This window comes from Cervus canadensis, chromosome 7, assembly GCF_019320065.1.
Source record: "Cervus canadensis isolate Bull #8, Minnesota chromosome 7, ASM1932006v1, whole genome shotgun sequence".
Lineage (NCBI taxonomy): Eukaryota > Metazoa > Chordata > Mammalia > Artiodactyla > Cervidae > Cervus > Cervus canadensis.
The window spans coordinates 11928910-11945283 of NC_057392.1; the positions used below are offsets into that span (position 1 = coordinate 11928910).

Genomic DNA, 16374 nt, shown 5'->3' on the forward strand with positions numbered 1-16374 from the left:
GTATCACCCTATTTCTCTCTCTTTATTTGCATTTGGTGTTCCATTTCCAGAGCTATTTCTGAATCTTTTAAAACCAGAGTTGACTTCTCTGCAACACCAAATAAGCTTGGACACCATGAACGAGGTCCCCAGAAGATCCTTAGACACACATTGTAGATGGCTTACATATACCTTTTGGGAAGAAAGATGATAGAGATCACCCAGAGTGGTGAAAGAGGATGTCTAAACACCAAGAGTGAAGAAAGGAAGGGAGGGAAGAGCCATACCTGCTCCGATGACCTCTTCGATTTTCACAAAAGAGACATCAATCTCCTTGGCAAACTCCCGGACAGCTTCGTTGGGGTCCTCGTAAGTGAAGGGGTCAATGTAGATCTTCATCCCTGGGGAGCCTTTTTGGAGGAGATAAGCAGGGTTAACATCCCAAAGAGGACACAGCAGTCATTAAGCACTGGCTGGTGTCCCCAGCAGTAATGGTCTGGCTGGGTTGGGGGCGTCTCTCCTACACGTCCGGCTGCCTCACTTTTCCTTGTTGGACCTCCCTGTCTCCCTTCCCTCTGGGCCATGCTAGCCTGGTTCTCTGTCCTCTACTTCTCCTCCATATTTTCTGTGTTTGAGCTCTTGATGAAATGTGGAGCAGATTACTTATAAGTGACAGATCGGGACCAGTTCCCACACCAGGCGCTCATAGAAGGCAAAGAAGCTGATTGATGCCAACCAAATGCATTAGCAGAAAAGTGGTGGTAAAATGGCAGGGCAGATATCAATATTTATCAACTTGACAACTTTCCTGAGTGGAGGCCACCGTTAAGGTTGTAACTGACAGCTGTGTCCAGGGCTGGAAGAGGTATGAGGATGGATTAAAAACAAAAAAGAAATGGCTATTAGAAAAACCTCAAGATAGGAGTGCCAAGCCAGTAACCAGAACAGAAAACGTGAAGAGAAGAGCATAGAAAATACTGAGAGAGAAAATTGTAAAGTCTACACAGAATAAATGAGGTGGAATGAAAGAAGAAATGGTAATTGAACCCCCATGCCTTCAGACACAGTGAAGTATGAAAAGTGAATAAAATGGTGAATGAGAAATACATAAAGGAATATGGACTTTGTCACTGATGTTTACAGTGGCAAGATAAATAGGTGCGCATGGGGACAAAATAGAGAATTGTCATTGCAGAAAAAATACATTCGAAAAGTGGAAGAGAGGGGACGAAAACAGGAAATGGAACCCAAGAAACAAATGGATTCATCACAACATCATTTTTCACCGTGTTGGACGTGTCATTAGGCAAGCATGGATAGGGATTTCCTGGGGGTGGTGAGATGGGAGGCAGGCTTCAAAGGCTGAACAGGACCGTCTGGCATTGCAGCCTTGTGAAGAGCAGTCATTTTCCCTTCCTGCCGCTGCTGTCTGCTTCCTGAAAGAGGCAGGTCAGCAGGGCAGGCAGGTGGGGAAAAGCCCCTGTGCTGTGGCTAAGGTGCCTTAGGTTCCCTGAGCTTTGCCCTCTCAGCACACACTCCCCACTGCAGCTCCTTCTCAGCAACTCCCAGCCTTGAAAACACAGTCTAGTTTATATGTGTATAAATATATATACATATACAATAATAATTTCTATATTATAAATGATCACATAATGACACTTCCCATCCAAAAACTTCTGGTGGCTCTACGGTGACCCCAAATGAATGTTGCCCTAGTCACCAGTTCAGGCCAGTTTAATCCAGATGGAGAAGGAAGATGCAGCCAAGAACTCAAAGGGGAAATGTTTTTAAAGCCAGGTACCCCACCCAGAGGAATTACTTTTTCTGAAATTTGGATTATTCCCAGTCATGAAATAAAAGCACTCCAAGTGTGCTAGACATCAATCTAAAATGGTCTTTGAAAACTTGGGGATGACAATGTTGACTTTGGAATCTACTGATTGACTTTGAGCAAAGAAAATCCTCATCTTTATGATATAATGTCTTAATCCCTGGGGTAGGGGTGGAGAGAGTGGAAATTTTACTTTAATAGCAGTGGACAAAGGGGAAAGTAGAACTAGAGGCTCATCTCTTTCTCCTTTGGTCTGGAGAGCAAGTAAAGAGCAAGAATGAGTGAAACCACATGGAAGTCGAACAACCCAGACCGGCATGTTCAGGCAGTCTCACTTCAGGTTTCTTCAGAAGCAACAACTTATAAGACTGTGAAAGCAAGTAGGCGGTGATCCCTACTGGAATTATCTGGGAGGTGATCCCAAGAAGTACCCTGCAGGTCAGCGGGCAGTAAGGTAGGACGGAAAGGCAGCCTAAGAAAAGTGTGCCCTCAAAGCACTTACCGCCATTGGCTGTGGGTAATCGACATAGGCTTAACTCCCCACCCCAAGGAACCTCTGAGATCACAAGCTTCAGAGTCAGCTAGGGTGGCGTGAGCTGGAGTGGCAACACATGACTCCCGTCAGTCATTGGTTGGGGCCTGCTCTGCCTGCTGCGCAGGTGGGCCGGAAGGGTCCAGGGCCAGAGAGGCGCTTAGGTGAAGAAACACAGATGCATTAGGTGGAAGTTGGCCCCTGTGCGCTGGAGGGCTGAGCACTGGAGACAAGGCCACAGCAAAAGACCCACTCAAAATGCTAAAGGGGTGGCAGGCCAGTGTCGACAACCTGTGACTTCTCCCCAGTTCTGGACTGAGATGAGAGAAGGCTGAGAGGCCAGAGGCGGGGATCCCAAGGTGAGGTCAGAACTCTGAAGCCTCGCACTAGCTGAGCATTTTGCAGCAAGACCACATACATCTCTTCTATCATTTTTTTCTTCTGCTGAAGGAGGAGAAACACCTTCCTCCCGGGGCGGCTGTAATATTAAAGACCACATTGCAAGTGACATATCTAACATGGTGCTGGGTGTACAGGGAGGGCTCACAAGCTGAAACGCTCATGATTGTTATCAGTAAATTGTTCTAGGAAGTGTATGGGGAGGTAGGAAGCTGGGCTGGTGGGGGTGGGCAGTGGGGATGAAAGCTGCTTAAGGTTACATTAGTTACTTTAAAAATACCACCATGTTATTTTGGATTAAGGGCTTTTAAATGATGTGTGCTAAGCTGTCCTACAGGAACTCTTCCACGAAAACTAATTAAACAATCTAGAATGTGCTGTAATGAATGGTTTGCAAGTAAAGACATATGTAAGGATGAATGAGAGAGGATTCTGAGTTAATGAGCTCCACAGATATTGGTCCTGATCAGTTCTGGGAAGGAACTATTCCCAGAAGGGAGAGGTTCATCTCTTAATGGTGCCAGGATTCATTCAGGCCAATTATGTCCAGGCAAGTGCATCTTCATGGGAGAAAGTTCACCTTCTAATCACTGTCTAGTTTATTCATGAGCAGGTGTGCTACCTCACTGGCGTGTGGAATTAAGGTGTGTGTGTGCACATGTGTGTGTGTATATGAGTGTGTGTATATATGGAGTGTGTGCGTGAGCAAACAAATGTATATGCATGTATGAATGTGTGTGTATGCGGGCATGCACACAATGTCTCATCTGCTGCTCTGGGCCAGGCATGGGCTTTGGTCATCACCAAAGTCTTTCACAAGAAAGCCTAGGAGAGCTGATGTAATGTCAGTTTAGAACATCCTGCACCTATGCAGGGTAGGAATTGGTCTTTGTTTTCCCTGAAACTGAGGGTATTGTTGTTAGATTGAGGAAGGAAAACTGAAATCAGAAGTCTAAAATTGATTCAAACCCAGTTCTTTTGCAATGACAAGGGTCTGATACAGCCAGCCTAGGAATGGCCCTGGCTGGACTCCTCTGCTGGGGTGGTCCCTATTCCTAAGTCTGGAGAACCATTTGGCCGAACATGTGCTCTAAAGGCTCTCCCTGCATCCATCTTATCCCGGGATGACACATCTCGCCAGACCTCTCTCCCGCATCACAGCTACCCTTTTCCTAGCCCCAGAAGGAGACGTGGGGGAAAAAATGCCTTCAGCTACGCAGAACAGGTCATTTGTCTTTTGGCTCATTTTGTGTTTCTGCATAAATCCTGCATCAGCCTGTTCCTGCTCCCACTTGCCAGTGAGCAGTTTTTAATTATCAGGGAAATGGTATTTAGTGCAATGAATCACCAGACAGTGAACTAGGAATTCACGTCAGCTGCGGAGTCGGGCATAGCCAAACATTTGGAGACAGGGCTCAGAAAATGTTCTCAGATTGTGAGTGTTGGGGAAATATTATTAACGGCAGTTATGATAATATCAGATGTAATATAGCTCTATAATGTAAGACATTTTATAATGCTCCGTTCAATGCTTCTCATTATTATTAGTGTTAATATTGCAATATTTATAATATTTTATAGTTTCTGGTTATTTTCATTATTTTTAATATAGGTTATATACCTTTGGCACAAAAATGGTATGCACAGATCTAAACTGATTGATGGTGCCGAGAGAGAGAAAAGTCTTCAATTTTATGATCTTCTAGTCTGCTAATTTCTATTGAAGGTATGATTTGCAGATATGTTTGCTCTTTGCTCTCAAAATTCATTTAAGCTATGACTAGGGTCACAGCCTGGATGGCCAAAGCTTTAAAGGACCATAGTCCCAGGAGGTCTGCAAAATCTTAAACATGAACCAAGGCTTTAAAGATATTAAGCTTGGGGAAAAATGACTCAGCCACTATCCAGAGCCTTCCTACGTGGTATGGAGCAGTCCATGAAGCACAAGAAACTGCTGGCTATTGCTGGAGACTCTGGATCAGGAGATCAGGATGCTCTCAAAAGGGAAGAGACTGGGACAAATTTGGGGGATGCTGGCAGATTGTGGGGTGTATCTAAAAAGTCAGCTTGAAACATGTTTGCAAGTACCAGGGTCTCAGGACAGGAGATCATAGGCTGGGAAAGGGCCAGTTCTAAACAGTTGGTAACATGTGGGTATTAACAGTGGAAGGAGAAGATGGAATGCTGCCATCCACCCCTCTTGCACATTCAGAAAGTATAAAAACGGTACCATGAACATTTTGTGGGTCCCATGACAGAGGCTTCAGGGGTGCCAGGAAGAGCCCACTCAGTGCCTTCCTGCTGGTGAAAGATTCCTGGAATCCCACAGCAGGGTCCAGAAAGCTAGTGTATTAATTAGGCCATTTTCGATCTTTGATATCTCATGTCCCAGCAGATCTGATGGAGCCATGGGGAAGGTGGAAGGCTGCCTCTCCTTTCCCATTCTGGAACCAAGGCAGACCTTGCCATACTCATAATTCACCTAAATTTAGTCCAGGTATCTAAGCACAAGAGGGAAGCTGTTTAGGGGTTCCTGGGAGGGACCTCAGCCAGTCCTCTGCCTCAGAATGTTGATCACTCCTCATTTTCTCAGTGCTGACCCATCACCCAGCTGTGCCAGGGGCCGTGGGAGCCAGAGGGAAAACAAAGCTCGTGGAGCTCTCAGGTCACTGAGACCTGAACTAACCGGGGAGCAGTGCTGGAGAGTCTAGAGTCAGCAGCCCACAACTGGAAACGAGCTGTGAGTGCAGCAGAAACCAGAAAAGGCAGAAGGCTGTGGGTGCCAGTCTCAAAGTCAGAGACCAAAAAGGACCAGTCACACAGTCCTTCACTGACGAGGGACATGCTTGGAGTGTCAAAAGGCACAGCTCAGAGTGATACCTGCCACTGCATGAGTGAGGAGAGTGTGGCCACCTTGAGTGAGGAAGGAAGTGGGGTCCGAGGTGGAACACTGCTGATACACTAGTGGGAGGGCCTTGACTACCATCAAAGGCGTCCGACTGCTGCACTGGACACAGAGCTGACAACTGTGCCAGCAGCAGGGGAGGGATGTACTGAGAACAAGACATCGGGGAGTTCATTTTGCTGGCAGCCCTCACCACTCCCATGCATTGTTATGAGGAAGGGGCTGGAGGCTGAGAAAACAGCTCCGAGGTTGTTGCAGTAATTAAGGTGCAAGATAACAGTTTTTAGCCAGAGCCTCACAGTGACAACAGCAGAATAAGCAAGAGAAATTTCAAAGGAAAAACTGACAGCACTTGGTGAGCAATTAAAGATGAGGAATGAAGGAAGGACCAGAAGAATCTGAACTAATATCAAGACCTCCAGAATCAAGTGGTACTATTAACTATGTGATGCACTTTGGGAAGGAAACTTGATTGTCCAGGAAGTTTGCACACGTGGTTTTAGACTTTGAATGCACGGATGAAAGATACGGGTGCCTAGAAGTCAGTCTGAAAACTCAGAATAGAAACAGAGCTGCAAGACTGGATGTGGAGTGGTGGATGTGGGGGACACATGAATGACAGCTGAAGCTATCGGGATGAAGGGCTAAGGACTGGGCAGTTTCCTAGACCAAATCTACCAGGAAAGGTGGATGGGCACTAGAAACACTTTGCTCCACCTGCTTCTTGGGGCCAAGGCCAGGAAAAATCCAAGAGGTGGAGCCCCAGGGTGGGCAACAAGGCTTCGGGGAAAAGCACTGAGTCTGAGGAGGCTCTTCCTTCAACCTTCTGTTTGGGGATTTTACCACATTTCAAGATTTGTTCTTAAAAACACAGTCATTGCCTAATACATGTCTCTAGGAGAAGGAAAGTGGATGACAGGCTACTTACTTCTTGATAGAGAAAGGTATTTCAGGAAAAACAGTTTAACATCTCTCTACTTCTTGGGTATCAATGACCAACACAGGACTGTCCTTCCAGACAAGGCACCCTGTCTCTGGGCCACTGAAGTCCTGTTAGGAACCTGAGGGCAATGGCCCAGAAGCTGGGGACTCAAAGAGTTAACCTGGTTTCTAGAGCTTTGGCTGAGAGCCAACAGCAGCCACACGGGTGAAGCCAGCTCATTAAATTTATTTGGCACTTAATAAGCACCCACTGAACACTCAGCCACCTTTTGCACCTAAGGGCCTTTCCTCCTCTTCCCATAGGCCCTCATTTACTCCTGTTCAGGTACCTCCAGGAGAGGCAGTCAAATGCCCAGTCTGTCTCCCTCCTCCAGGTATACCTGACCTTCACCCTGGTGTCCAAGGTGACTTCCAGCACACTGGATGCTGTGTTCTGTACGGTTGGGAAATCCCTCCCACCCAGAGTCAAGCAGGCTGGAGCTAGAGGAAATCTTGGAGCTAGATGTGCTTCTGGGATGAATCAAGTCCAGTGTCTTACCTAAAGCAGAACTCCGCTCTACAGCATCTTTTACTGAGATCTGTGTCTGCGAGAGCAGAGAGCTCACCCCTCTCTTTACAAAGCAGCCTGTCTCTGCATGGACAGTTCCAGTTTGGGGGGTTATTCTTACACTGAATCAAAGTCGGCCTACTTGGATCTCTCACTGATGGTTCCGTTTATCCTCACAAAGCACAAGAGCGTCATCTTTCTTTGCCATGATGGTGTCATGCTTAGTGATAACTCCCAGTCCCTCCCGGCATGTGACAGCTGGACCATGAAGAAGACTGAACATCAAGGAATTGATGCTTTTGAACTGTGGCGCTGGAGAAGACTCTTGAGAGTCCCCTGTATAGCGAGAAGATCAAACCAGTCAATCTTAAAGGAAATTAACTCTGAATACTTATTGGAAGGACTGATGCTGATGCTGAAGCTCCAATACTTTGGCTACCCAATGCGGAGAGCTGACTTATTGGAAAAGAACCTGACACTAGGAAAGATTGAGGGCAAGGGGAGAAGGGGGCGACAGAGGATGAGATGGTTGGATGGCATCACTATCTCAATGGACGTGAGTTTGAGCAAACTCCAGGAGACAGTGAAGGACAGAGGAGCCTGGCATGCTACAGTCCATGGGGTCACAAAGAGTTGGACATGACTGAGCAGCAGGAAAAAAAAGAAAAAAAAAAGCAGGTCCCTGCCTGCATTTCCAAAACACCAAATCAGTTTGTGTCTCTTGAGGTCACGACTTGGCACCCTCCATGGGCCGGCTGCTTTGTTGACAATATCCTTCTTGACATGGGGTCCCCAGAACCAAGAATGTCCCTTTAGATGTTTCTCACCAGTGCAGAGGACAGCATGTCCATGTATTACCTCCTCTGATCCAAACTTTAATCTTGACCACAGAGTCGGACAGACCGAGTTTAGAACTTTATGTTGCAAATCACTAACTCCAAGACTCTGGACAGGCTACTGGATTTTTCTGAGGTTGTTTCCTCACATGTGAAATCCACCTCATGGGATGGTTATGAGGATTAAATTAGTTACTGTGTTTAATACAGTCATTGCTCAAGGTGGAGCCTTTTGGCAGTATTTTTCTGCTTTAGTGGCAGTGCTTAGCCTTTTTTACTAGTTTTTTATCACTCCTATTAAGCATGTGATCAAGTAAATACGTAAACTTTCTCATACAAACAAGTCAGCAAGTCAGGTCTCCTCCTTTTCTTACTACTTTATTTTTGTTTTAACCAACACTAGCTTCTAGATTTATCCCTCTAACATTTTGTCTTGCAGATTTCAAATTAGCATTCAGAGCTGTTGGATAGTTCTGAATTTTGATTCTATCTTCTATGATGTTACTGATACCTCCCAACTGTTACCTACAAACTTGATAAGCATCCCTAGGCTTGCACCTGACTATGATTTTAAAAAACAATCAAACAAATAAGAGATTGAATTGGACAAGGACTAAGATAAAACTGATGACTCCCTCCCTGGCTGACAGACTCACTAACCTACTTTCTTTCTGTATGAAGACCAGCTCTGTACCCACTGTATTGTGCTTTTTCCCCTTAGGAGATCATCAAATATTTTGCAAAAATAAAAATCCACTACATATGCAATGTCTCGCAAATGCACAGCCCTAGTAAATGAGATGAAGGCCCCATGGTGGTGGTTTAGTCACTAAGTCATATCCGACTCTTGTGACCCCATGGACTGTGACCTGCCAGGCCTCCTCTGTCCATGGGATTCTCCAGGCAAGAATAGGAGAAGTTGGAGTGAGTTGCCATTTCCTTCTCCAGGGGATCTTCCCGACCCAGGAATCGAACCTGGGTCTCCTGCATTGCAGGCAGATTCTTTACCCACTGAGCTGAGGGCAGCCTATATAGCTTTTCTTAATAATAACTTTTTAAATAATTCTGTATTTAATCCTTAACAATCCCCAATGATCACTGAACTTAGTTTTAAAGGCCCTGAACGCGTCTGCTTCTTAGTTTCCTGGGTGTTCGGCAGGGATTGAGCTCACACTTATGTTCTGAGGTCCCCGTGTTCAGTCCTCTTGCCCTGTGTGGAAATTAGTGTGTGTCAATCTTTCATTTTGGATACATATCTCATTTGTTTTCAGAATTTCTCAAAGCTTAATAAAAACAGCTCTGTGATTATAACTGCAGTTGCCTGTAACATGGACATGATTCTGTCAGGGCTGCTTTCTGAAAACCCTTGACCCCTTCCCAAGCCCTCACCTCTCCCCACTTCTGCTCACTCCATCCATCTTAGAATTCAGTGCAGTGTTAACTACCATCCAGTGTGTAGTTATCCAAGTCTTATAAGTACCTGGTAGCATTTCCCAAATGTAGCATCAACTGGAACTTTTCTAAAGATAGACTCCCAAGCCCACCTGGTTCATCCCATCCAGCCGGTTTTTAGTCAGCCACCACCTTCTGAGGACTGTCCCATGGAAACCATAAGAACTTACCATCTGTCTGCCTCTTTCTAGACATGGGAAACCCACACTTACCCACTCACCCTTGAACATGAACCACAGGCTCCCAGGCTCTTCAGCCCAGAATCTGGCACCATATCCACGCACTTTCTCTTCCCTACCTGCCTTCCCTCTAGTCACTGTCACCCCAATCAAATCCTCCTTTATGAGTCCATTCTCTGTGCTGCAGGCTCAGAGCCTGCCCTGGAAAGCACTTGGTATTCTCAAATTGACAAGATCTGTTGCATCTCCACAGGCTAGAGAAGGCAATACGTTTGCCAATATTTCTATTATGTCTCCTTCAGCCTTCGTATCAGCTTGAAAGGCAGGTCTGGGAGGACAGATGCCAGCAGACTCTGTATGAAGCCCTGTGCCCTGCCTGCAGGGAAGACAAGCAGGGGCCTTCTTGGGTACTGATGAGTGAGGCTGGGGAGCTGTTGCAGGTTTCTTGTCCCTTCCAGGGCAGGAAGCGCTGAGACGTCCAGGTTAGCATCCACGTCCACCCAGTGAGGTGCATGCATATAGGTAGCCCAGGAATGGCTGCGTGCACTTTCAGATCAAGGGCATCTGCATTTCCGCCTCCTACAGTGGGACCCAGAAGAGGAGCCAACAAACCACCAACTAGGACTCCTGAGACTGATCCTCATATTTTGACCTGCTCCTGACCTCCAGCCACCTTAAGCCTCTGCAATATGGAGAGATGACGGGCTTTGCAGCAGGTTTAGAGAACCTGAGGTCCATCTCTGCCACCCATGAGCTGCGAGACCTGGCAAAGTCATGGAACCTCCCTAGATTAATGCCTGCCACCTAGAGTGGTTGTCAGGGTTGGAGGAGTTGAAATGAGCTACCAGAATAAAGTTCCCCACGCATGGCACTGGGTAAGCTTTCTGTAACTAATTATTCCTACCCTCCCCTATCTCGGGCCAGGTCTGTCCTCCATCAGAGCCTTGAGTTTCCTCTTCTGCTGTGTGTGTGCTGTCTTCCCCAGTTCCACATCCCTTTGGCTGATTCTCCAACAGTAATAGCGTTAGTCAGAATGACGGATGTCCGTGGGAGAAGATGCACTGATGTAATTCAGTGCGTGAGGCTATGAGTTCAGAGAACCAGAGTGCAGAGAGGAGCCAGGTTTCAGGGACTGGGTAAAAAGAGAAGGGTTATGAATAGAAAGAAAGAGCATTTATAAAAGGAGAACAGATTTAAAAAGAAGACAGACTTCTAAGGCAGCAGAGGGACTGAACTCTGGTGCAGGAAGAACTCCGTGTGCCCAAGTCCTGGGGATGAAGACTGCACAGCTTGTCAACACTGTGGCCTAAGCCATCCTCAGTGGTTTCTGCTACTGAGGACTGGGTGTTGGGTCTTCTGTGGACCCTGAGAACCAGGGAGGCTTGGTTCTCTTGGCCTTAGAGGTGAGAATTCCCCAGCAGGAGGCTGTGAGCACTTTGAAAGCCTATCTGTGCGTGTGGGTGACATGTGGCGGCCCAGGAAAGCCAGCCCCTCCAGAGAAGGAAGTCAGGTCTGAGGGTGAAGAGGCCAAAAAGGCAGCGTGACGCACCCCAGCTTGATGCTTGGGAACTCTCTGTACCCCAGTGAAGGGTACAAGGTTTAACTCACGTGCCTTTAAAAGGAGGGGCTCCCTCCTAGGGTACCCCATCCTCACTTTGGGCGTCTTTAGTTTTCAAAATGGCATTCCACCTTTTGAACCCAATTTTGTGTCCTCTGCTTTCAGGTGGACATGGCCATCTTTAAATGTTTCTTTCATCCAAAGAGTTCAAAGGATGCCAAATCTGAAATCGACTGCATAGTGGCTCTCAAGGTCGCCAGGCATCAGCCCAGAGCAGGGAGGTGGGGTGATGTCAGAACCCCAGGAGGCAGAGGCAAGGAGGCGGGGTGGTGGAGAGAGCCCACCAGGTAATCCTGATGCACCCTGGAGGGAGCACCTCCAAGTGAGAATCACAGACAAATCAAAGTCTCTGTCCTTAGGAAGCTAAAGACCTGCCTGGAAGGGAAATGCGTCAGTTTATGTTAAGTAAAAGTATCTGAAGATTTTGCTTTGAGGTGCAAAATCAGAATGTGAGCAAAGGAGAGAGATCACAATAGGATTTCCCTCTAGAACCAGTGACGTCTGGTTAAAATGGAGGCCCAGGGGGCCTGCTGGGGGAAAGAAAGAGGGATGGATGGACCTGGAGTGTTGTAGGAGCTGTACCCATAGCCTTAGAAGGCGGCTGCTCTGCCAACCGCCCTCCCCCGATCCCAGTTTGTGTTGCTGAACATGGGTGTGAGCTGGACCACCCTGAGAGAGCCTCGGGGTCTCAGCCAGTACCCAGTCCACAGCCCCATCCCCGCCATGACTTACAACAGCAGCCCAGCTGCCAGGGGCTTAGTCCTTTACAGACCCTTGGTAGGTTCTTGGTCTTGGATTGAAAACCCTGGGGAACAAAGCCATATCTACAGAGCAACCTTTGCATAGCCCCAGCCTTGCTCTCACTCGAAGACGAACTCCTCCATGGTGAAACTGCCACGTGAGCACCCCAGCATCACTCTCTTGCCTGGGGTCACCTCGGGTGAGAACTTTTGTCTCGGATGCCATTTCCACTCCCAGAACCACCCAGAGAAAGACTGCTTATGGTGCGTGTAGACAGAGCCTGTTTTCCATGTTCACCACCCAGGGAGCAGGAAGAGGGGGCTGGTACTGAGGTGAGATGCGGCTCACGGAGGAAGCCAGAGGCAGAGAGGGCAGAGCACACAGCGCCGGGGCAGGTTTCTGAGTGTATCCGTGGAATTTGAAAGGAGTTATTTAGAAACAGAGCATGTCTGCTGTAAGGATCTAAGCATGCTGCTTCCTGGAGGCAAGAAGTAGCCCAGCTGACCAGTGGGACCTTTGCAGACCCTGCAGTGTTGTCCTGACACACATCAAAGAAGAATTCTGACATAGGACTTAACGTCGCAAGTCGGTAAAGGGAAATTTTAGCTATAAAAATATTCTATATAGGTTTTGAAAAAAGAGAGTAGATAATGAGTGAAAAACTTTTGAAGGCACTGCTTAAAAGAAAACACTTGGGAGATATCCCAACACTTTGGCCTCTTGGGCTCTGCTATCTTTTTAATTCCCTCCGTTCAAGTTCTCTGGCTTATCTGTGAATTTGGTTAACACATTCCCCAGCCGCCCCATTGGATAAGATAAGGCAGAAGATGTTAATAGAGAGCCCTCCATCTTTTTCCACTGAGTCTGATTTCAGGATTCATTGACTTGCTAAACCCAATCTCCCTGCATTCCGTGTCCTCTATGGGCTTATCAGTGAGGAAGATAATCTACCTGCTAGACATCCAATAAGTGCCCATGATGGGTAGACACAGATGGTGTGGACAGCCTTGGTCCCTGGGGACCCAGCCTCTGGGCACTGGTGGCTGGGAGGGGGCTCGCAGTGGGGACAGGCCAGTCTGCCTATAAGGAGCCCCCCAAGCACTTGCCTTTCGACTCCAGAGCTCAGGCGGTGGGTGGCTCCGGCTTTCTACTCACCTCGGCCCGTGCTATAATGCTGGAGCTTGTCACTGTATACAGCTTCTTTGCTGTAAGCACGCTTCCTGTGGACATAAGGGAGAGGAGCCCTCTCAGCCAGGGTATACCCACACCACTCTGCTCCCCGGCCTCCACCCAGGCCCCCTGTCCTGATGGGGGCTCACCCGGCTTCTCCCGGGGTTGGGAACTGCAACCGTCACTTAAGCGGAACTCCTGTCGTGGCCAGCATTCTAGCTTGACCACCTCCGTGGGCAGTGGGGTCTGCTTTCAAGTCAAGGTCTTTCAGAGGTCAGGCAGGGCCAGAGTCTCTACAGAGCTTGGTGAGAGGCCCTGGAGGATGCCTGCTAGCACTCTGGCTGCGCTGTGGAACTTCTCGGGAAGGGCCAGCTGAATCTGGGCTAACCACTCAAGGCAGCAGCAGCAGCAGTATTAAAAATTCACAAGAACTTCCAGACCCACCCTCCTGTGGGACCTGCTCTTGCAGAGCTCCTCTTTCCCTCCTTAGCTCCCTGCTGCCCACCTGCACCCTGTGGCCAGGCCCCAGCTCTGTAGCCAGAGGATGGGTTGAGGCACAGGGCGGGATGTTTCAAAGGGTCAAATGAAATTTTGTAATTGTCACTCCGGGAAGACCATCATGTGCCAGGGGGTTAAATGAGTGGGCAAAAAGGAGGTTGGGGGACGAATGCTCAGAGCCTTGCCCAGCCCCTCTAGAGGATGTATCCCAAGCACAGAGAAAATAAATAATCTGGAAAGTTCTAGGCTGCCCGTGGACAGAGAAGGGGTGATGACTGGTGAGCCTGACGGTGTGTCCCTGAACGGTCAGGTCCTGTTCAGTCCACATGGCCGGGAAGGGTCCATGAGCCAGCCTTCCTGGCTCTGAGGACAGCAGGCAGGAGTGGGGCCGGGGGTCCTACCTGCTGCAGACGATGGAGATGGCCACCAGGGACACCACGAACACCACCCCAGCCGCCGCTGAGCCAGCGATCAGGGGCAGCTGCTCCCGCAGCTCAGACTTGTAATCATCTAGCAGAGAGAGAGGTATTAGAAGCTTCCTGTCTGCCCTCTGCATGGGGCTGCTACTCAGCGATGCTGCCAAGGACATCAGAGTGATAGAACAGATAGACTTTCTATATTTCAGAGCTGTAAGCCTGACCCAAACCAAGAGTATTCTTTAAGTCACACACGCTCACAGAAACAACCCAAAACAAATAATAACAACAATAAAAGCAAGATAACAGTGACAGAGGACCTCACAACTAAGAGCTGATGACACTGGCCCCAGAGCAGAGGTAACTGTCTCCATGCCCTCATTTGGAAGGCCTCTCAAAGGTCTGTCAGCCATGCTAAGGATACATCTAACAGGGGGTATGGAAACCACTGCTGAAGTACCTTCTAAGACACAAAGTTGCTGAGATGCAGCCAGTCAACAGATTGACTGAGAGGAGGCTTAAGAGCAGCCACCCAGCACCACACCCAGTGCTGCAGAGAATGAAGACACGTCGAGAAACAGCCCAGAACTCTCAAGCTCACACTCAAGAAGAATAGGGTCCCGGCTTCCGCCAGTGTTAGAAACACATGGGGGAGTGGCTGCCTGTGGGTCACAGAGGTGGACAGAGCTCCCTCAAACCCCGGCTTTACCATGGGGAAGTTTAGTGATCTTAGACAAAGCATCTAGTCTTTCTGACTCTCAGATTCCTTATTTGTTAAAATAAAATTTTAAATTAAATCACGGGACACATATTTCAGTGTCTGATGTATCACAGATGCCCCAAATACGAATTCTCTTCTTAATGCATACAAACCACTCGGCCCAGGGGCCTATTGTTACTATCGTGGTTCTTCTCTCACTTGGTATCAAGGAGCCATCACAAAATTTCAGGACTGAGGCAGATGGGGGTCAAGCCATGTATATCCTATTACAATTGGGGCTGCCAGATACAGCAAATGAAAATACGGGATGATCAGTTACATACGAATTTCACGTAAACAACAAATAAGGTTTTAATCTAACTATGACCCAAATATTGCATGGGAGATACTTAGACAAACATTATTTGTTATTTACCTGAAATTCACATGTAACTGACCTGTTACCTGTTATTTTATCTGCCCCACTCCCATCATTCTGAGGTTCCCTGCTCTGCAGAATCACCCAAGCCCAATCGTTAGACCCATTTCCAGGTCCCTCCTCAGATCTACTGAATCAGAACCTCTGAGTGAACAGTAGGGTATCTGTGTGTTTACCAAGCACTCTGCGTGGTTCTTATGCGCCCTGATGTTTGGGAACCATGGTTCAACTTTGTGGATAGGGAATGAGACTTGCAAAGACAAGGATATTGTTCTAGAAGCCTCCCACTCTCTAGAAATTAATTTTAAAGAGTGAAGGTAGAGTTTCAGTTTCCCTCTGCTGAGAACTTTTTGTAACGTGTGTTTTTAAAAAAGTTAACTTGGCAAAAATAAAATAAATAAAAGGAACCACAGGGAGGAGTCCATGTAAATTAAAAAATTCCTAAGCCATGTGACCTTCAGCCCTTCAAATTGATTTCTAGGTGCTTCCAGAACCAATATCCTTGGGTTTAAAAGTCTCCTTTACCCACAGTGTAGAAGGATGGTTCTCAAACACTGGGGCATAAGAATCACCCAGAATGCTTGGAAAACATGTAGATATACAGTATATGCTGTATCTATACATACTGTATATACTGATTTATACTGCTCTATAAATCAGTTTAAAAAAAATTAGGCAGCCAAGTCAACGGCTGGCAGGTTGTAGCTAAGTGCAGCCCAGAACCACAGCCGCTCTGATCCCTGTGGAGGTCACCAGTCTAAAGCATGGCCACTGACCCTGGGTGGGATCCCACAGGTCCTCCTCGACCCAATGACCCTATCACTAACAACCTTCAGACTCACCTTTGTGCTGCAGGGAGGCCTGAAGCCTCAGTGAACATAATTATTACTGATGTGTGAACCTCAGTCATTAAGACAAATACTCTCCAATTTGGCCACTTACCAGAACTCTCTTACATCCAGCCCCTCTTGGGTTTACAAAACTTAACTGCCAAATGTAGAAGGAATAGCCTTCTTGGGAGAAATATGTTACTTCTTGATTTGTCTAGCAGAATTGCCAAGAGACCAGTGCTCACAGCTTTTTGAATTTTGGGCTTTTAATCCTGTGTACCTCTTGATGCCAAAGTGCCCATAAATCTAGATGTGAAGTGAGGTACAAAGAGGGGAACAGAGTCCTTAAGGAACTGAAGA

General features: G+C 47.5%; 1 protein-coding gene across 2 annotated transcripts in view; it reads right to left on the reverse strand.

Moving 5' to 3' along the window:
* Positions 1-16374, reverse strand: part of EPHB1 (EPH receptor B1) — a 452225-nt gene that overhangs the window by 77235 nt on the left and 358616 nt on the right. The window contains exons 8-10 of one of the 2 annotated variants that reach the window (XM_043474344.1): positions 14031-14139; positions 13117-13181; positions 267-389 (exon numbers count right to left, since the gene is read on the reverse strand). In XM_043474344.1, coding sequence (XP_043330279.1) covers positions 267-389; positions 13117-13181; positions 14031-14139 — 297 coding nt within the window. The remainder of the gene's footprint in view (positions 1-266; positions 390-13116; positions 13182-14030; positions 14140-16374) is intronic. The other variant, XM_043474345.1, reaches the window with a different exon arrangement.